The sequence below is a fragment of the Neophocaena asiaeorientalis genome, unplaced genomic scaffold (genome assembly GCF_003031525.2).
Source record: "Neophocaena asiaeorientalis asiaeorientalis breed wild unplaced genomic scaffold, Neophocaena_asiaeorientalis_V1.1 scaffold136, whole genome shotgun sequence".
NCBI classification, from domain to species: Eukaryota; Metazoa; Chordata; class Mammalia; order Artiodactyla; family Phocoenidae; genus Neophocaena; species Neophocaena asiaeorientalis.
In genome coordinates, this window is record NW_020185333.1 from 2,806,439 (window position 1) to 2,828,848 (window position 22,410).

General features: G+C 36.5%; 1 protein-coding gene across 1 annotated transcript in view; it reads left to right on the top strand.

The window, feature by feature from the left end:
• SLC9C1 (solute carrier family 9 member C1) overlaps positions 1-22,410 on the top strand; it is a 93,506-nt gene that overhangs the window by 31,485 nt on the left and 39,611 nt on the right. Inside the window, exons 9-13 of the mRNA XM_024735320.1 lie at positions 1,235-1,409; positions 12,684-12,765; positions 15,169-15,335; positions 17,064-17,189; positions 20,584-20,678. Of these exons, the coding sequence (XP_024591088.1) occupies positions 1,235-1,409; positions 12,684-12,765; positions 15,169-15,335; positions 17,064-17,189; positions 20,584-20,678 (645 nt within the window). The remainder of the gene's footprint in view (positions 1-1,234; positions 1,410-12,683; positions 12,766-15,168; positions 15,336-17,063; positions 17,190-20,583; positions 20,679-22,410) is intronic.

Genomic DNA, 22,410 nt, shown 5'->3' on the forward strand with positions numbered 1-22,410 from the left:
TACTCTTTAAAAAGTATAGTTGGAAATTGCTTTTTAAAAATCAGGGAAGGACAAATTGGTAGACTGGGATTGATATATACATGCTACTATGAATAAAATAGGTAACTAATAAGGACCTACTGTACAGCATAAGGAACTCTACTCAATGCTCTGTAATGGCTTATACGGGAAAAGAATCTAAAAAAGAGTGGATGTATGCATATGTATAACTGATTCACTTTGCTATACACCTGAAACTAATACAGCATTGTAAATCAACTCTACTCCAATAAAAATTTTTAAAAAAGAAAGATAACCTTTCTTTCCTCCTAAATTATTTTTCACTATTATTTGATATCTGCTCTGTTCAGTGTTCTGACGATTCTGGCATTCTGCCATGTTACGTTATGTTATGCGATGTTATGTTTAGTTACTTTTAGGTAACATTTTTCTAGCTTTGATTCAAAAAAAATTAAAAATAAATTAAATGATCATATGTCTAATAAATAAATAAATAAAAATCATATGGAAGTCCTCCTTGTAAATGTCTTTTTTTACCTAAATAATTTTTGTAGCCCCCTTTCCAGTGTTAAAAGGCAGAAAGCAATCTGCTTATGTAACTGAAAAGGAGATAACATAGAAGAGGAAAACCACCAAAACAATTCTTTAATCTCCATCACCAAAATTGTTAACATTCTACTTCCATCTAGGAAGATTAGTTGGGACTCAACATCAAGTCAGCCAGTGCCAAGTAAATGGAAATTAGCCCCAAATTATCAGATACAGTTAGTGTAAAATATAAGAATGATCTGTTACTAAAAGAAGAAATAGAAATGAATTAACTGATACTGGGCAGATTCAGTAAGATTAAAATCTACAAAGAAAAAGAAAGAGAGGACATTATTTTATCTCGTATTTATTAGATTTGCTTTTATTTGTTTTTGAGATCTAGAATAGAGTATATCTACAAAACGTCTCTAACACTTTTTTTTCCACCTGGAGAAGCACCACTCAAAGGTGATGTGGAATTACTCCACTACTTTCCTAAGAGAAAGAAAGAAAATGAATAATACAATTCTCTTGGTATGGAATGCCCTTCTGCCTTCCTTTTGTGCCATACCAACAGAGTGTGAAAGATGGTTCTTTGGTCTGAGAGTTGGCAGTTCCACAGGGAATAGACTGGAACAGCATAGAATGGGATGGAAAGAAATTTCTATGACAAAAATAACTTTTTAAAATCTGTTTTGTCTTTTAGACTTCTGGTCTTTCTATTATTGAGCCCTCTTTTGTCTCGACTTGGTCATGGTTTCAGCTGGCGCTGGGCATTCATTATGGTCTGGAGTGAAATGAAAGGGATTCCTAATATAAACATGGCTCTTCTGCTTGCCTACTCTGAATATTCTCTTGGATCTGAGAGGGAGAAATCTCAAGTAAAGAAAGATGTGGTTTTTTATTAGAATATTTTATGAAAACTGTTTCTGTGTACTAAAATATGCTTTTGTAGTGAGATTGCTCAACCCCACTTGGAATGTGGGAGTGATTTAGCTATGATGGTAAAACTGGGGAGGGGAAAAACAACTGGCAACTTTCCTCTTCTCCATTCTAGCTTAAGGATTCCTAAATCCCTTCATCGCACTCCTAAAAGATAGGTTTTTTGTACAAGTTAAGAGAATTAAAATTTATAAGTCATTTAAAATATTATCTGATACAGAGTATGCACTTAATAAATGTTTCTATTTTTATTTACTTCTAACACCTACTCAAGAAAAGCAGAAACCTACTTATAATTGGCTCTATTGTCTTCTGTAACTTTATGAGGCCACATTTAGTAATGCTAGGAACCGAAACATTTTGTTTATTAACGGAAGTTATCTCTAAGATAGAACCCCCAAACTCTGCCTAACACAATATAATGGGTATGACTCTCCCTCTACCTCATCTCAAAATAAGATAATTTCAAGGATCTCTTTAAGAAATTTTCTATGCAGACATCACAACACATCTAATACTTCCATCGTGGCTTTTTTTTTTTTTTACATAAATTCCAAGAGTAAAGGGAACAGTACAAAGGCCATTATTATGTATAATCCAAACATTAAAAAACCAAATATTCAAACACTGCTTTCTAAACCAAAGTATCTAATATTACATGACCTCTTCCTTCTTTTTAACTTATCTCCACCTGCCTGACTAAAAATCAGCGGCATCATCATACATCCTGACCAGTATAATGGTGAACGTTGCACGTGGATATGGGTTCCGAAATTTTTAGTTGGTTGCTATTTACTGTGTAACCATCCACAAGTTATTTCATTCCCACCACCTCACCCAAAGTGTCAGTTTCCTCACTCCAAAACAGATTTAGTAATGATACCAATCGTTTGCTAATAAATACTTAACAAGTAACTTTCTCAGAGAGAGGGAGAACCTAAGTTGTAGTGTTTGCCAGTTTCTGTTGTGTAATCACTGGCACCAACAGGAATATCAATCTGCTCATAAACTTCCTGAAAATGTAATGATCAGCTCTCACAAACTTGTATGAGCCAGGTCTATCTGGCTATATCACTATCTCCACTGTCTCAAAGGGTTATTATGATAAATTGAAAATATAGCTAAAATGCTTAACACATTGTTTAGCATATAGTAAATGTACAATAAATCTGAGCTATGATGATGATGATGATGATGATGTTGCCATGAAGACTTGCTTTCATATAAAACTTTGGTAAATAAAATCATTTGAGAGATGTCTCAGTAGTAGTTAACTAGTTGAGAAGAAAGTAGCACTCCTTACTTAATTTAATTTAGCTGAATCTTACAGCTAATTTATTAATACTCACAAAGAGGCACTACAATGAAAGCTTAAAATTTTAACTTAATCCTCTCTCTACTACTCACAAGTTCAATGACTAAACTGAATATGTTCCAAACAAGTACATAAAAATATGTGAAGCCAAAACTGAGAACTAAGAGGAAAAATAAACAAACTATATTTGGAGACTTTAACACTCCTTTTTATATTTGTTCAACAAAGTGTAGAACTAGATAAAAAATCAGCAAGGTTATGGAAGAACTAAGCAACACCATCAACCAACAGGATCTAATTGACATTTATAGAATCGTATCAACTGATACAGAAAAAGCACTTAACAAAAATCAATATCCATTTATGACAAAATCTCTCAAAAAGTAGAAATAGAAGGGAATTTCCTAATGTTGATAAAGAACAGTTACAAAAAAATTTACAGGTGGCATTATAATTAATAGTGAAAGACATTTTCACCCTATAATTGGGAAAAATCCAAGAATGTCTACTCTTACTCTTTTTATTAAACATCATGATGGAAGTTCTAGCTTGCTCCATAAGACAAAAACAATAAAATAAAGTAAAGGAAAAAAAACACATGAATAATGAAAAGGGAGAAATAAACTATCCTTATTTGCAGATAATATGATTATCTATATAGAAAGTTCCAAGGGTCCTCAAAAAGAAGAGAAAAATAGCTCTACTAGAACTAATAAGTGAGTTCAGCATGGTCTCAGGATACAAGATAAGTATAAAAAATCAAGTATTTCTATATACTACCAATTGATACAAGGAAATTAAAATTAAAGATACAATTCCACATACAACCATTCAAGAAATAAAAAGCAAACGAACTAAAATAACAAAAACAATTTTGAAAGAGAAGGAAAAAATCAGTATACCCAATTCTAAGGCATTATTACAGTTATAGTCATGGAGATTAGATAGTATTGTCAGAGAGACAGAGACACGTGGAACAGAACAGAGAACCCAGAAATAGATCCACACAAATATCCCCAACTATTTTTTTTTTTTTTTTTTTTTTTTTTTTTACCTCTCCCGTTGTGGAGCACAGGCTCTGGACACACAGGCTCAGCGGCCATGGCTCACGGGCCCAGCCGCTCCACAGCACGTGGGATCCTCCTGGACTGGAGCACGAACCAGCGTCCTCTGCATTGGCAGGCGGACTCTCAACCACTGCGCCACCAGGGAAGCCCCCCAACTATTTTTTGATAAAGGTGCAAAAGCAATTCAATAGAGGATGTCTTACAAATGGTGCTGAAGAATGGTCATTCATAGGCAAAAAAAAAAAGAACATTGACTCTAAGTCTCACATCTTTTACAAAATTAATTATACTGGGTCACAGAATTAAATACAAAATGTAAAACTAGAAAACTCTTTTTTAACTTGGAATAAAATCTTTGGGACCTAGCATAAGGCAAAGACACCAAAAGCATAATCCATAAAAGAAAAAAAAGAAGAAATTATACTTCATCAAAATTAAAAACTTTTAACAGTCCAATGGGCAGAATACAGGAAGAGACATTCCACAGAAGAGGATATACACATGCCAAATAAGCACAGAAAGATGGTCAACATGATTAGCCACTGGGGACATGCAAATTGAGACCACAAAAAGATATCTCTCTATTAGAAGGGCTAAAATGAAATATGGTGATGAAACTAAATGTTGGTGAGGATGCAAAGAACCTGGACCACTCATACATTACTAGTAGGAATATCAAATAGTACAGTCACTCTGGAAAAGAATTTGGCAGTTACTTAAAAAAAAAATTACGTACACAAAGGAAGGGACCTAAAGGGCCTGGGTTAGCATGGGCGCTTCTGGCCCAGACACATAGAGCTCCCAATGCTAAGTCTGTCAAGGTCAAGGCTACAGCAACTCGACAAGACTTCCCACTATCCTCAAGTCAAGCAGTTATTGCTGGGAACTTGGAGGTATCAAAAATTCGTGCCAGAAGACAAACTGTGCCTGTCCCTTAAACATTTGCCTTAAGGGCAGCTCCAGAGCACTACGCTCTGTTTCTGAACCAACCCATCTGACAGCAGCCTGGTGAAGCTGCCTCCTCCACTCAGTCTCCTCCATCAGGAACCATTTTCTTCTTTGAACACCATCAGGGACACCCACAGCAGGGGCTGGGGGTCCAGTCCAGCAAGAACCCAGGAACTCAGAGATTTCTCCTGATTATGTCACAGAGTGCCAAGGGTAGGACTAGAGCTGTGTGGCTGACAGGGTCTTGGTTCTCCAGCTGGGTGTCAGCCCTGAGCCTCTGAGATGGGAGAGCCAAGTTCAGGACATTGGTCCACCAGAGAACTCTCAACTCCTCATAATATCAATGGGCAAGATCTCTCCCAGAGATGTCCGTCTCAATGCTAAGACTCAGCTCAACTCAACGACCAGCCAGCTCCAGTGCTGGACACCCCATGCCAAACAGCTTACAAGACAGGAGCACAACCCTACCCATTAGCAGAGAGGCTGCCGAAAATAATAATAAGTCCAAAGAAACCCCAAAAGACACCACCAGACATGGACCTGCCCACCAGAAAGACAAGATCCAGCCTCATCCACCAGAACACAGGCACTAGTCCCCTCCACCAGGAACCCTACACAACCCACTGAACCAACTTTAGCCACTGGGGACAGACACCAAAAACAGCGGGAACTACGAACCTGCAGCCTGCAGAAAGGAGACCCCAAACACAGTAAGATAAGCAAAATGAGAAGACAGAAAAACACACAGCAGATGAAGGAGCAAGATAAAAACCCACCAGACCTAACAAATGAAGAGGAAATAGGTAGTCTACCTAAAAAAGAATTCAGAATAATGATAGTAAAGATGACCCAGAATCTTGGAAATAGAATAGAGAAAACGCAAGAAACATTTAACAAGGACTTAGAAGAACTAAAGATGAAACAAGCAACAATGAACAACACAATAAATGAAATTAAAAATTCTCTAGAAGGAATCAGTAACAGAATAACTGAGGCAGAAGAATAGATAAGTGACTGGGAAGATAAAATAGTGGAAATAATTACTGCACAGCAGAAGAAAGAAAAAGCAATGAAAAGAAAAGAATTGAGGATAGTCTCAGAGACTTGTGGGACATTAAATGCACCAACATTTGAATTATAGGGGTCCCAGAAGAAGAGAAAAAGAAAGGGACTGAGAAAATATTTGAAAAGGTTATAGTTGAAAACTTCCCTAATATGGGAAAGGAAATAGTCAACCAACTCCAGGAAACGCAGAGTCCCATACAGAATAAAATCAAGGAAAAACATGCCAAGACACATACTAATCAAACTATCAAAAATTAAATACAAAGAAAAAATATTAAAAGCAGCAGGAGAAAAGCAACAATTAACATACAAGGGAATCCCCATAAGGTTAACAGCTGTTCTTTCAGCAGAAATTCTGCAAGCCTGTAGGGACTGGCAGGACATATTTAAAGTGATGAAAGGGAAAAACTTACAACCAAGATTACTCTACCCAGCAAGGATCTCATTCAGATTTGACAGAGAAATTAAAACCTTTACAGACAAGCAAAAGCTAAGAGAACTCAGCACCACCAAACCAGCTTTACAACAAATAATAAAGAACCTTCTCTAGGCAGGAAACACAGAGAAGGGAAAAACCTGCAATAACAAACCCAAAGCAATTAAGAAAATTGTAATAGCAACATACACATCAATAATTACCTTAAATGTAAATGGATAAATGCTACAACCAAAAGACATAGACTGGCTGAATGGATACAAAAACAAGACCCATATATATGCTGTTTATAAAATACCCACTTCAGACCTAGGGACACATACAGTCTGAAAGTGAGGGGATGGAAAAAGATATCCCATGCAAATGGAAATCAGAAGAAAGCTGGAGTAGCAATTCTTGTATAAGACAAAATAGACTTTAAAATAAAGACTATTACAAGAGACAAAGAAGGACACTATATAATGATCAAGGGTTCAATCCAACAAGAAGATATAACAACTGTAATTATTTATGCACCCAATATAGGAGCACCTCAGTACATAAGGCAAATGCTAACAGCCATAAAAGGGGAAATTGACAGTAACACAATCATAGTAGGGGACTTTAACATCTCACTTTCACCAATGGACAGATCATCCAAAATGAAAATAAATAAGGAAACGCAAGTTTTAAATGATACAATAAACAAGATGGACTTAATTGATATTTACAGGACATACCATCCAAAAACAACAGAATACACTTTCTTCTCAAGAGTTGAAACCATTTCCAGTAAGATCAGGAAAAAGACAAGGTTGCCCACTCTCACCACTATTATTCAACGCAGTTTTGAAAGTTTTAGCCACAGCAATCAAAGATGAAAAAGAAATAAAAGGAATCTAAATAGGAAAAGAGGAAGTAAATCTGTCACTGTTTACAGATGACATGATACTATACATAGAGAATCTCAAAGATGCTACCAGAAAACTGCTAGAGCTAATCAATGAATTTGGTAAAGTAGCAGGATACAAAATTAATGCACATAAATCTGTTGCATTCCTATACACTACTGATGAAAAATCTGAAAGAGAAATTAAGGAAACACTCCCATTTACCATTGCAACAAAAAGAACAAAATACCTAGGAATAAACCTACCTAAGGAGACAAAAGATCTGTATGCAGAAAACTATAAGACACTGTTGAAAGTAATTAAAGATGATACAAAAAAATGGAGAGATATTCCATGTTGCTGGATTGGAAGAATCAACATTGTGAAAATGATTATACTACCCAAAGCAATCTACAGATGCAATGCAATCCTTATCAAACTCTCAATGTCATTTTTCACAAAGCTAGAACAAAAAATTTCACAATTTGTATGGAAACACAAAAGAACCCGAATAGCTAAAGCAATCTTAAGAAAGAAAAATGAAGCTGGATGTATCAGGCTCCCTGACTTCAGATGATACTACGAAGCTACAGTAATCAAGACAGTATGGTACTGGCACAGAAACAGAAATATAGATCAATGGAACAGGGTAGAAAGCCCAGAGATAAACCCACACACATATGGTCACCTTATCTTAGATAAAGGAGGCAAGAATATACAATGGAGAAAAGACAGCCTCTTCAATAAGTGGTGCAGGGAAAACTGGACAGCTACATGTAAAAGAATGAAATTAGAACACTCCCTAATACCATACACAAAAATAAACTCAAAATGGATTAAAGACCTCTTATAAGGCCAGACACTTTAAAACCCTTAGAGGAAAACATAGGCAGAACATTCTATGACATAAATCACAGCAAGATCCTTTTTCACCCACCTCATAAACAAATGGAAATATAAACAAAAATAAACAAATGGGACCTATTGAAACTTAAAAGCTTTTGCACAGCAAAGGAAACCATAAACAAGACGAAAAGACAACCCTCAGAATGGGAGAAAATATTTGCAGATGAAGCAACTGACAAAGGATTAATCTGCAAAATATACAAGGAGCTCATGCAGCTCAATATCAAAAAAAAATAACAACCCAATCCAAAAATGGGCAGAAGACTTAAATAGACATTTCTCCCAAGAAGATATATAGATTGCCAACAAACACATGAAAGGATGCACAACATCATTAATCATTAGAGAAATGCAAATCAAAACTACAATGAGATATCATCTCACACCAGTCAGAATGGCCATCACCAAAAAAGCTACAAACAATAAATGCTGGAGAGTCTGTGGAGAAAAGGTAACCCTCTTGCACTGTTGGTGGGAATGTAAATTAGTACAGCCACTATGGAGAACAGTATGGAGGTTCCTGAAAAAACTAAAAATAGAACTACCATATGACCCAGAAATCCCACTACTGGACATATACTCTGAGAAAACCATAATTCAAAAAGAATCATGTACCACAATGTTCTTTGAAGCTCTATTTACAATAGCCAGGACATGGAAGCAACCTAAGTGTCCACTGGCAGATGAATGGATAAAGAAGATGTGGCACATATATACAATGGAATATTACTCAGCCATAAAAAGAAACTAAATTGAGTTATTTGTAGTGAGGTGGATAGACCTAGAGTCTGTCATACAGAGTGAAGTAAGTCAGAGAGAGAAAAACAAATACTGTATTCTAATGTACATATATGGAATTTTAAAAAATGGTTCTGAAGAACCTAGGTGCAGGACAGGAATAAAGATGCAGACATAGAGAATGGACTTGAGGACACAGGGAGGTGGAAGTGTAAGCTGGGACAAAGTGAGAGAGTGGCATGGACATATAGACACTACCAAATGTGAAATAGATAGCTAGTGGAAAGCAGCTGCATAGCACAGGGAGATCAGCTCGGTGCTTTTTGACCACCTGAACACTTGGGATAAGATGCAAGAGGGAGTGGATGTGTGGATATACGTATACGTATAGCTGATTCACTTTGTTATACAGCAGAAGCTAACACAACCCAGTGAAGCAATTTTACTCTAATGAAGATATTAAAAAAATAAAATAAAATGTTAAACCTTAAAAAAGAGCAAGAGAGGGAGACAGAGACAGACAGAAAGAGATAGGGAACAAATTACTGATATCCATAATGAAAAAGAGAACATGACTACAAATTATACAGTTATTAAAGTAGTAATAAATAGAAATTATGCATAACTTTTTGTCAGAATAATTTAATACCTTAGATGAAAATGGTTAAACTCCTCAAAAACACAACTTACCCAAACCGACACAAAAAAAAAATAGAAAATCTGAATAGCCCTATATCTGTTAAAGAAATTGGGTATATAAATTAAAACTGTCTCACAAACTAAAAGCCCAGATGGCTTGACTGGAAAATTCTGCCAAACATTTAAGGAATAAATGATAACAATTCTACATAAACTCTCTCATAAAATAGAAAATGATGAAGCACTTTCTTATTTTATGTGGCCAGCCCACTCTGATATTAAACCCCAACAAAGATAATTACAAACAAACAAAACAATTAATTAAACATGATGCAAAAATTCTTAAAAAATATGTAGCCAATTAATTTTAAATATATAAAAAGTATGACATTATGATCAAATAGACTATCCAAAAAATATGTCCAGAAATATTAGTTTAACATTCAAAAAACTATTTGTGGAATCTAAAAAAACTGAGCTCATAGAAACAGAGAATATATTGGTGATGGCCAGAGGTGGTGAGAGGAGACGGAGGAAATGGATGAAGACAGCCTAAAAGTACAGACTCCCAGTTATAAGGTAAATAAGTTGCCAAAGAAAGTAAAACCTCCATTTTTACCTCACACCATATGTAATAGTGCTTAGAGATGCATCATAGACATAAATATAAAATCAAAAGCCCTAAAACTTCTGAAGAAAACATAAGAGAATACCTTTGCAACCTTGGAATAGACAAAGGGTTTTTAGATCAAAAAAACAATAGTAATTGGAGTTCTCAACTTTAAAAGTGTTTGCTTACCAAAGGATAGCTTTACATAAATGGATAATGTAAGTCTGAGAGGAAATAACACATATATCTGATAATGCACATTTTTCTGTATTTTTCTAGTGAAATATAGCTAATTTGCAATGTTGTGTTAGTTTCAGGTATACAGAAAAGTGATACTCTTTTCCAGATTCTTTTCCATTATAGGTTATTACAAGATATTGAATATAGTTCCACATGCTATACAGCAGGTCCTGTTACTTACCTATTTTATATATAGTAGTGTGCGTATGTTAATCCCAAACTCCTAATTTATCTCCCCCCACCACTGCTAAACCCTTTGGTAACCAGGGGTTTGCTTCCTATGTCTGTGAGTCTATTTCTGTTTTGTAAATAAGTTTATTTGTATCATTTTTTAGATTCCATACATAAGTATATCCTATGATATTTGTCTTTCTCTGTCTGATTTACTTCACTTAGTATGATAATCTCTAGGCCCATCCAAGTTGTCGCAAATAGCATTATTTCACTCTTTCTCATGGCTGAGTAATATTCCATTGTGTGTATATATAAATCCATTCATCTGTGGATGAACATTTAGATTGCTTCCATGTATTGTAAATAGTGCTGCAGTGAAGACTGCTGCACCTGTATCTTTTCTCATTAGAGTTTTCTCCAGATATATGCCCAGGAGTAGGACCATATGGTAACTCTATTTTCAGTTTTTTAAGGAACCTCCATACTGTTCTCCATAGTGGCTGTATCAATTTACATTCCCACCAACAGTGTAGCTGGGCTCCTTTTTCTCCACACCCTCTCCAGTATTTGTGATTAGTAGACTTTTTAATGATGGCCCTTCTGACCGGTGTGAGGTGATACCTCATTGTAGTTTTAATTTGCATTTCTCTAATAATTAGTGACATTGAACTTCTTGTCATGTGCCTGTTGGCCATCTGTACGACAATGCACTTTTATCCAGAATATATTTTTCAAAATTTCTACAATGTTATAATAAAAGAAAATCAACCCAATTTAAAAAATAGGCAAGGGGCTTCCCTGGTGGCGGCGCAGTGGTTGAGAGTCCGCCTGCCAATGCAGGGGACATGTGTTCGTGCCCTGGTCCGGGAGGATCCCACATGCCGTGGAGCGGCTGGGCCCGTGAGCCATGACCACTGAACCTGAGCGTCTGTAGCCTGTGATCCACAACGGGAGAGGCCACAACAGTGAGACCCCCGTGTACCACAAAAAAATAAAATAAAATAAAAAATAGGCAAAAGAGTTGAACAAATGTTTCAAAAAGAAAGATATATACCACTAAGCACATTAAAATGCTTAACATTATTACTCTAGGGGAATGCAAATTAAAACTACAATGAGAAACATAATATTCAATTTAAATGAAGGTTTTAGAACTGGCAAATCTCACCTATAGAAATAGAAATAGGAAGAGTAGTTGCCTCGTGTCGGGTGGGGATTGATTGGAGCAGCACTGGAGAAATTTGGAAGGATATGAGAATATTCTACATCCTGATAGGACTGAGGGTTATATGCGTGTATGCACTGTCAAAACTTATCAAATGATACATAAGTACATTTCAATGTGTGTAGATTGTACCTTGGTTTTTCTAATTACCAGTGTTTGGGCTGCACCCTTGAAGAATTAAATCAGAATATTCAGTGGCACCATCCTGGGCACCAATATGTTAAAGTTTCTCTGGTGATCCTAGTGTGCAACCTTGAAAGCCTCTGGTATGGTTTCCTGCTCTGTCTCTAACCTCCATTTGTAGCCAAAGAATAGAGGACTAGCTAAGAGTTTAAAATAAGTTCTGGAAGTTAGAATTCCATAAAACGATGGAAGTATGTAGTATCAAATTGAAAAGTGTCACTTCATCTGTCCATGGAGATTAACTTGGGATATAAGTGGAGAAAAAAAACAGGTGGCACCAAAGGCATCAATTGCTCCTCCCTGCTGGCAAAGAGATGCCAGAGAGGCAAAGTATGAGGTGGAGCACACATACCAAGGCCTCTGAGTTGTCCTCTTTTCCTAAGTGGAGAGAATTATTTCATACAGATGTGCTGATAATGTTGAGCAGAGAACTGTGTGGCTGTGTACATGGAGGTGTGTATGGTGGATGAGAATTGGTGAAGCACAGGTATATTTCCAGGGCTCAAGACGTGCAGTAATGGAATTTAAGAACAAGTATTTTCTCCTAATGTCTTCATATGTACATAAATATTTGTCAAACCATGTGTCCTGATTTTTGGTTTGGTTCCAGAAATGTGAATGAAGCACGTGCAAGAAGATAGAGAATCCCCAGAGTACTTGCATCATGTCTGACATCCAAATTCCCCTCTGCCATGAGTATCTATTGACATAGTACATCCTAGCTTAATTTACATTGGTAAATATAGAGTATATTATATGACATTGTGATGAAAACTCACTCTTTTTTTTCTATTCCAGATATTATTTCATGGAGTGTCAGTATCCTTAATTAGCCTGATTGTCAATAGATTTATTTTGCCAATGGCAGTTACTAAACTCGGTAAGCCCTGCAAATTCATATTCTGAGTGAAGAGAAAAATATTCCCAACATGCTAAAGAATTGTTAATAATGAAGAAAGAAGCCATATAAATACAAATCAGTGGTGTCTAATTGAAGAGGAAATTGGATCTCTATGTAAAGTCATATGAATTGTTTAGGCCAATAAGCTTGTTAGGCCAATAAGCAATAATCTTGAACCCCAGTGTTCATCGAAGCACTATTTACAATAGCCAGGACATAGAAACAACCTAAATGTCCAACGATAGATGAATAAATAAAGAAGATGCGGTACATATATACAATGGAATATTGCTCAGCCATAAAAAAGGAATGAAATTGGGTCATTTGTAGAGATGAGGATGGATGTAGAGTCTGTCATACAGAGCCAGAAAGAGAAAAACAAATATCGTATATTATTAACACGTATATGTGAAATCTAGAAAAATGGTACAGATGAACATATTTGTAGGGCAGGAATAGAGATGTAGACATAGAGAACGGACATGTGGACACACAGGGGGAAGGGAGGGGTACAACGAATTGGGAGATTGGGTTTGACATAAATACACTACCATGTGTAAAATAGATAGCTAGTGGGAACCGGCTGTATAGCACAGGGAGCTCAGCTCCATGCTCTGTGATGCCCTAGATGGGTGGGATGGGGGGCAGGGTGAGAGGGAGGTCCAAGAGGGAGGGGATATAGGTATATATATAGCTGATTCACTTCATTGTACAGCAGAAACTAGCATAACATTGTAAAGCAATTTTACTCCAATTAAAAAAAAAGATTACTTATTTACATTAGTCCAGTTTAAGTAAAATTATACAATAAGTTTATTCAGTTATTTGACAAACTTTTTGTTAAGAGCCTCTTATATGCCAGTCACTATTCTAACTGATAGTGATACATTATGAAGACAAAAAAGATTTCTGAGTTGATGGAGCTTATGTTGGAGAGAGGAGAAACAGGCAGTAAACAAGTCAAATAAGGTAATATCAGAGAGTCATTTTTGTATAAAAATAAACAAACCACATATAAATAAAATAGAAAACACAACAGGTAATAGATTCCTGAGGAAATTAGAAAATGAGTGTGTTCAAGGAAAGAAGGTAAGGTGCTGGGACCTTCGAGAACAATGCCAATAGTGAAGGAAGTTCAGATGGGAGAGGTAGGGAAAGAGCTAGATAATGAAGGACCTTGAATTTTAAGATTTTATTCTAAGGGATAAATGGATTTCTTGGTTGGTTTTAAGCAAGTAAGTGTAATTTTATGAATAAGGTCCTTAACTTAAAAAGACAACTCTCGTTCTGTGGATAGCTGATTGGGAGCTATGAAGAGAATAGAAGCAGAAATACCAGTTTTAGGAGGCAACAGCATTATACAATATGACTGTTTCAATCCCCTACTTTTTAACAATTGATAAATTGAAATCTAAAGAGTTAAAAGTTCTCATCTAAGGTCACATGGCTTGATAACGACAGTTAAAGAACTAAAAACAAATTGCTCTAATGTTTTTAATCCATTGTATTCTTAACTGCTTTATCACCCTTTCTTGTTACACACAGAGTTTTCATTCATATGGCATTTTGTAACCAATCTTAAATTTCATCTTTATGGATAATATTGCACCTTCCTCCTCATATTTGCAACAAAATCTTTTCTTCCATTTACTTTTTTAATTTTCTGAACCTTAACATAGTAAAATGGAAAAAACAGATTAAAGAGGTAAAAATTTTCAATTTATCAGATGTTCTACTTAGTAGCTAAATAAACCTAAAATTCTTAGTGTGGAGCATCTGTTTACTTGCACTGAGAGCAGTGAACATTTGCTCATGGAACATTACTGCTTTCCAAAGAAACTTCTATGGCTCAGAAAAAGGGAATTTGTGTCTGGTAGTAAGATTCCTTCAAACATTGAGGTCTGGAGATATACACACACACACACACACACACACACACACACACACAGAGTTAATCCTTGATCAACATGAATTTAAACTACGCCAATCCACTTATAAGTGGATGTGAATTTTTTTAATTAAAAAAATTAATATGTACTTCAGTATAACACAAACCTGCTTATTGAATCTGGGATGCACAACCATGCATATGAATGGCCAACTATAGAGTTATATGCGTGGAGGGTTGGCACCCCTGACTCCCATATTGTTCAAGAGTCAAATGTATACATCTGGAGATAAATAAATATATATCATAAATACTTATATATATGACCTTATGTATAGGTGGGAAATATATGTACATATCTACACATACATTGTGTACATATATGTATATCTATACCTCCTGCATATATCTCCTACACATCTATATGTATATTTTATATATATCATTAAAATGATGATGTCTACTATTTATAAAATGTGTTCTTTGTATCAAAGGTCTTCATGATGTCACATCAACAAAGTATAAATCACTGTATTATACGTTTCAACACTTTCAAGAACTAACCGTATCTACAGCCTCTGCACTCAAATTTGACAAAGATCTTGCTAACGCAGATTGGAACATGGTTGAGAAAGCAATTATACTGCAAAACCCATATGCAGTAAGCAAGTAATATCTTTTGTTTATTCCTTCAAAGTGGATATGATTGCCCTTAAATAAGTATAAATGTTATAAATATTAATTCACAATTCTTAGGGATTTTTTATGACCACTATGGGGCAAAGTAGAACTGACAACCCCTTTGAGTATAGCTAGTATGTATTGTAGATTCAAAAGAAGGACTAGTGTATTGGAGCTGCCTTTAAAAGACAGCGTAGGGCTTCCCTGGTGGCGCAGTGGTTGAGAGTCCGCCTGCTGGTACAGGGTACACGGGTTCGTGCCCCGGTCTGGGAGGATCCCACATGCCGCGGAATGTAATATAAAATAGAATTCAAAGCCAGTGTCATACGATTAGATGTGGTGAAATGTCACCTCCTGCTTCTGAGATATGCTTTAGAATCTCCATGTTCAGACTTCTAATTCATATATGAGTTCATAATTCATTAGCAGTCATGAATGCCACAAGGAGAAATAATAAAAGTTGTCCTGGTATCTGCTCAATGCTTCTTCTGGGTTGCCATCTCCTATATTAAGTCCAATTTTCATTGCAATGTTTCTCTGCATCAAACAATATGAGGGGTCAACTTCTATGACTGTAGACATAATTGGTTGCTATGAAATAGGATTTCTAAAACTCCATTTAAAATCCTCTAACAGGTGCTTGAAGCTCCAGGTGGGGGCTCAGAATCAAGCCTTGTGTCTGCAGGAATATTGCCAGGATTTCTGGATAAGAAAAGTACCAAGTCAAATCTAAGGATTTTTTATAGTAGCTCCCAATATCTGATTGTGGCCTTTTGTTAATCTGGCTGCATCAGAATCACTGGGAAAGCTTATTAAAAAATACGGATTGATTTCCCAGCCTCTACCCAGGAGATTCTGATGCAGATGGTCTGAGGAGGGTCCCAGGAATATATATTTTTAATCCATTTACCCAGCTAATTCTAACGCAAAGTCGGGGTTGAGGTCACCACTCTGGTATTTGATCTGTTTCAGAAGGCAGATGATTAAACAACTACATTCTCCTCTTTTTGCTGCTGACATGAGGGATATTCTAGTGTTATAGATAGAACATTGGCTTTAGACTCAGAAAATCTGGGTTCATATCCTAGCTTTATCACTTAATAGATGCTTTATGATCTTTATATAAACCTTTTATTTTATCTAAGCTTCAACTTTTTTTCATCTATAAAATGGAGTTATCCATATACCCATTTCCTAACAGCCACGTTCACTTTTTATTCTACCTTAAGTGATTAGTTTAAAGCAGTGGTTGTCACACTTTAGCTGTAGCAGAATCATGGAATGGGTTTGTAAAAACACAGATTGCTGTCCCATCTCCCCACAGTCTGTGATTCAGCAGGTCTGTGGTGGTGTTTGAGAATGTGCATTTCTAACATTACCCAGGTGATGCTGCTGGTGCTGGGGAACCACACTTTCAGAACCAGTGGTTTAAAGTGTGATCAGCAATGTAGTAGCTTTCATAAACTTTTACCAATGCCATGCAAAGGTAAAAATATGATATAACTCCTTCCCCCCAAAACTGGCAATTATGTTACCTTCTAGATGACTGTGCAAACGATGAGAAAACTCATCTGAACATTTTTCTGTATCTAGCAAAATTTCTATACTTTTTTAAACCAAAATGGTATGTGAATTGCTTGAGGTTTATGCTAAACAATGTGTTAATGTTCATGTATTAATTTTGGGTTTTGATTTGTGTTTTATTTAGTTGGACCAAGAAGAAAAAACAGAACATCAAAAAGTGAAATGTCTACACTGTAACAAGGAAATAGATGAGACCCTTAACATTGAAGCAATGGAGCTGGCCAAGAGGCGTCTCCTGTCAGCACAAATAGTTAGTATTTTATTATACGCTTTTTAAATTTTTGTCCTACCATTTATATCATTTGCAAATATTATTTTACCATTCAGTAGGTTGTCTTTTCATTTTGTCAATGGTCTCCTTTGCTAAGTTTAATTAGGTCCCATTTGTTCATTTTTGCTTTGTTTCCTTTGCCTTGGGAGACAGATCCCAAAAAATATTGCTACGATTTATGTCAAAGAGTGTTCTGCCTATGTTTTCTTCTAGGAGTTTTGTGATTTCCAGTCTTACATTTAGGTCTTTAATTCTGAATTTATTTTGGTTTGTGTTGTGAGAAAATGTTGTAATCTCATTCTCCTACATGTAGCTGCCTAGCTTTCCCAGCACCTCTTATTAAAGAGACTGTCTTTTTCCATTGTAAATTCTTGCCTCCTTTGTCATAGATTAATTGACCATAGGTGCATGGTTTTATTTCTGGGCTCTCAATCCTGTTCCATTGATCTACATGTCTGTTTTTGTGCCAGTACTATACTAAAAAAAATTAAATTAAAAAAATTAAATTATTGGCTAAAATTATACTGAAAAGTTTCTCCCTTGCTTAAGACATCTTGGTTATTCTCACCTGCACAGCTTAATAGATTGTTTACAAAGGCAAAGGGAAGTTTGGCATTGTCTTAGGAATCTGCTTGAGTGCAAAGAGAAAAAAGAAAAGGACAGAAAGAAAAAGAAATCCACTCAAATTAGCTTAAGTAGAAGGTGTTTTATTTTGAGGAACTTGGAATTTCACAGATCCCAATGGCAGGAATTACAGCTGAGCTCTACCACCAGATGCGTTATGCAGTCAGTTCCATGACACTGCCTATCTCTGGACCGAACCAGTTTTTCCCGAAAGAATACCACCAAGTCCACTAGTAACTGCAGGTATAGGTTAGTATGTTTTCATATCAAATCTTGAGTAAAAATTAAAGAAATTCTGTAGCACAGCAGCGTATAGGACTCTGTGAGAAAATGCTAATAGCCCAGTTACCATTTTCTATCCAGGTCAGAATCTTGACCAGTTGCCATGACTCATCCTCTCAAAATGTTCATGTTGGGCCTTCCTCACTGACTGTGGAACTGTCATGCATTTCTCTTCTGTTCCATGCATACAGGGTTCTGCTTGCTCTGTCTAACTTGGGAAATGGAAGATCTTTAGGGTATGATTATTCCCTCCTCAGCAGTAGTCCTGGCAGACAAGCTGAGTCTCAAAGACAGCTTTCCAAGGACCTAAATAACTTCTTTAAGCAATTGAGGCAGTGCCATGAAGGGTGAACTTATGCCCATATCATGCTTTGTTCCACCAGCAGATTTTATGAGATCATGTCTTTGAGTCACTTCCAGATTTTTAATTTATTTCAGGAAAATACAGTATTCAGGAACCCTTAAAATCAATGCAGGAGACTCCATTTTGAGTCTTGCTTTTATTATTAATATGATATGTGACTCAGAACATATTCTTTTAAGTTATTATTCTCCCCATCTGTAAAAGGGGAAATTATGCTACCTGAATGACCTCTTAGATTCCTTCCACTCATGATAGCCTGTGTTTTCTGCAATATATACTTCCTGTACCTTTTTGATTTATTGCCTTAAACTTTTTTTTCCTACTATTATATCTTCATTGATTTTGTGCTGTGTGTTAGGTCTTAATCCAGAAATCCTATTTTTCAAAGTATATTGGATCTCTCTGTTCTGTTCTCCAGATCTTCATCTTACCTCATATATTTTTAGTCTTTCTTTGTTCTAGACATATTTTCATGTGTATCTTAGCTTGTTGATTTGATTTCTGCAATCTCAATACTAATGTTCACTGTTCCCAACAGTATTAATTTGTTATTGCAGTTTTCAAAGCTCTGAGAGTTTTAATTTAAATCTCAGCCAGCTCTTGTTAACGGGAGCAATATCTCTTCCACTACTGTATGTTAGAAGAGGGGGACTTCCCTGGTGGTCCAGTGGTTAAGACTCCACGCTCCCGATGCAGGGGTCCCAGGTTTGATCCCTGGTCAGGGAACTAGATCCCGCATGCATGCCGCAACTAAAGATCCCACATGCCACAAGGAAGAACTCACACGCGGCAACGATGATTCTGCGTGTGGCAACTAAGACCCAGAGAAGACAAATAAATTAATTAACTAATTAAAAAAAGAAAGAAGAGGAAGCACAGCATGGTAAGACAGTGGCACAGGAGAGCAGCACAACATAATGGGGGAAAAGAGAGGCAGGATTTAAATTCAGAAAGAACTGAGTTTCCAATGTGATCTTGAGAAAACTGCTCAACTCCCTGAGGAGCTTCATCTTTCTCATCTATGCAGATTCGTATACCTTCCTCATAAAGCTGTTGCAAGAATTAAATAATTTTCTGTAAAACATAATTATGTTAATTCAATAGTATATTAGAGAGCTCAGAGATGGCAGTTATTGTTAGGAATCAACCATTCTCTAAATTCTTCTTACATTTTGGTGTGAAGGATCACTTAAGAGTTAACATTTTTCTAGTATCTAACTGCTTTGTCACTTATGTCGCTAAGCTTTCGTGAGCTCCATGTGACTTTCAGCTTTCTTATTTTCCCCACAAACTACAGTACTTATCTTTGAGGATACTGAAAATATTTTAATTTTACATTATTTTGCAAGTATTTTAATGAAGTTTAAGTTTCTTTTCATTACTGACAAATAACCTTTTGACCTTTCATCCTTAAATTTAGTTCTGTCCCTTTCTAGGATCCCCCAAGAGCAAAACCATGCTTCAATGTCCGTAAATAATTGTGCAGACAGAGTGTCTTCTATGGAACCAGGAATCTTTAGTCATATCACACATCCCAATTTAGGCAGTTGATTCTCAACAATGTTCAGCACACAGAAGCCGAGTGGGCTCTCAGTATATGGACCGAATGAATGAATGTCTGTGTTCTGCACCACAGGAGCAGTTCATTTCATGCTGGGAATAGATTGGAGACAAGAGAGTTCTGTTGTCAAAATATTTGGGGAAGTGGAATTAAATAAAGATATAAATCAGAATCCCTTACTGTAGAATTTTTCAGAGTTTTTAATATTCTAATATGCATTATAAGCTTTTAAGATGGGGTTACTTTGCAACAGTTCCCACACTTATTTGGCCACAGAACTCCACTTATTTTTGAAAACCTAATTAACATCTAGAGGAACCTAGTTTCCTGCATAACCATTTTCATTCTACCCAAAACTCAGACCTACCTTCTGCACTGACTTCATGGTCTGGACTCCATAGAAAAAAAGTTTTTTTATATAAAGATACTTGATTATTTGGGGATTTTGACTTCTTTCTCACAGATTATTTTTCCATAAAGAAAATAATATATTGTCCCTGTTACCCATATTATAGAATGATTTGATTCAACATTTCTTTTAGGCAAGCTACCAGAGACAATACAGGAATGAGACTCTGTCCCAGAGTGCAGTCCAGGTGCTGGTAGGTGCAGCAGGAAGCTTTGGTGAGAAAGGAGAGTAAGTATATTTTCAGGAGAAAGCTTCCATCCTAAGCCACTGCATTTAGGAAATTGTGCAAATGAGTTTCTCGTTTTTGTCCGGTAACTTGAGATCATCCAGTATTATGCGTGCAAGACACTGCCTGCTCTCCACCCCACAACCAGGCCAAATCACCTGCTTCCAGTTTCCCAAACTTGCTCCACTCATTCACACCTCTGTGCATCTGAACCAGCTGCTGCTTCTGACTGAGATGCTCTTCCCTTTCTCATTTTGCCCACCCCTGCAAAGCTAAGCTGTGGTAAACCACTCCTCCTTCTAGGCTACTCAGATACCTCACTGAGGTCAAAGACTTCCTTAGTTCTTCCAGGCATATCTTCCCAATGCACAACCTCTCCTGATATACTCATAATGATTTCTTTAGATGCAAGCCTCCAGAGTCAACAATGAGTTCCTCAAAGTCAGCATGTTAGGGAGTACCCTCAGATCATCCCCTGTGGAGTGGAAGGATGAAGGATGTATGATTGGGCAGAGGACGAGTTAAACTGCAATGCAGTTGTGACAGTGACCACCCAAAACCCAGACATACCTTCTTGTTTTAGATCTTACTTCTGGTACTGAGGACACCAAAATTTCCTGCTCAAGTGGTCCTAAGATTATTTCTAGGATTGCTTGGGCCTTTTCCCTTATGTCATGATCTTACAAGCAAACTGGGCCCTTGGCGTGCACCCCTCAAAACTTAAGACATGTGCCAGCCTGGTGTCCACTCACATGCACTGGCTTGAGATAAAAAGATAAAAACAGTAGGGGGTTAAATAGAAGTACCAGGACCTGTGCTAAGTGCCTGCGTAATTGCCTAAGAAGCAATACTTTGAATAGAGCTTATATTTATTGCCCTGTGTCAGACACAGTTTTAAACATATTACATGTATTACCCATTCAATGTCATAAATATCCTATAAGTGCTATTATTACCTTTATTTTGCAGGTGGGGAAAGTGGGGCACAGAGAGATTAAATAATTTACCCAAGGTTATTTAACTAATGAATTACAGAGCACAGGTTCAAAGCTATCCTACCTCACTGTCTAGTTAGAGAGATCATACTCTTTTCCTAAATCAGGTCTAAACAGTGAACATGTTGATATAAAATAGGAACTCAGGAGCCTGAAAAACACAATAATTTGGCCTGTAAAATATCACACACATTGATATCACAGAATTTTAGGATTCATAGGAACTTGTGAAATGATCAAGTCTTAGCTTCGACATTAATTCCTTCAGGAAGGTTTCCTGATTCCCCAAGACTATATTCAACACCCTCCTTTGTGGGTCCAGAGTGTCCTCTTGTTGTCTCTGCAGAACGCTTACTACAATTAACTGCAACTGTTGTTTGTATGTTTTACTCCACTAGTCTTCTGGATTCTTGAGGGCAGAGACCAGTATTTATGGTTTACCCCATGCATTTATCAAGCATAAAAGGTGCTCAATCAAATATTTTAAAAATCAGAAATGAATCAAGTCATATATACATTCATGATTTTCCATGTAATTACCACATGATTATATTGAATCACAGAGAACGGAATAACTTCCTTCTTTTTAATTATATCAGTATCCCTGTAACAGAGAAATTGCCCCAATTTTAGGGTGAGAACATCATAATCCATAGGAAGAACAAGGTCCACCTTTGTACTTAAGTCACCAATGCCCTTCCATTAAGCTGCATTTTAAGGTAGGGCCTCAGATCCAGGG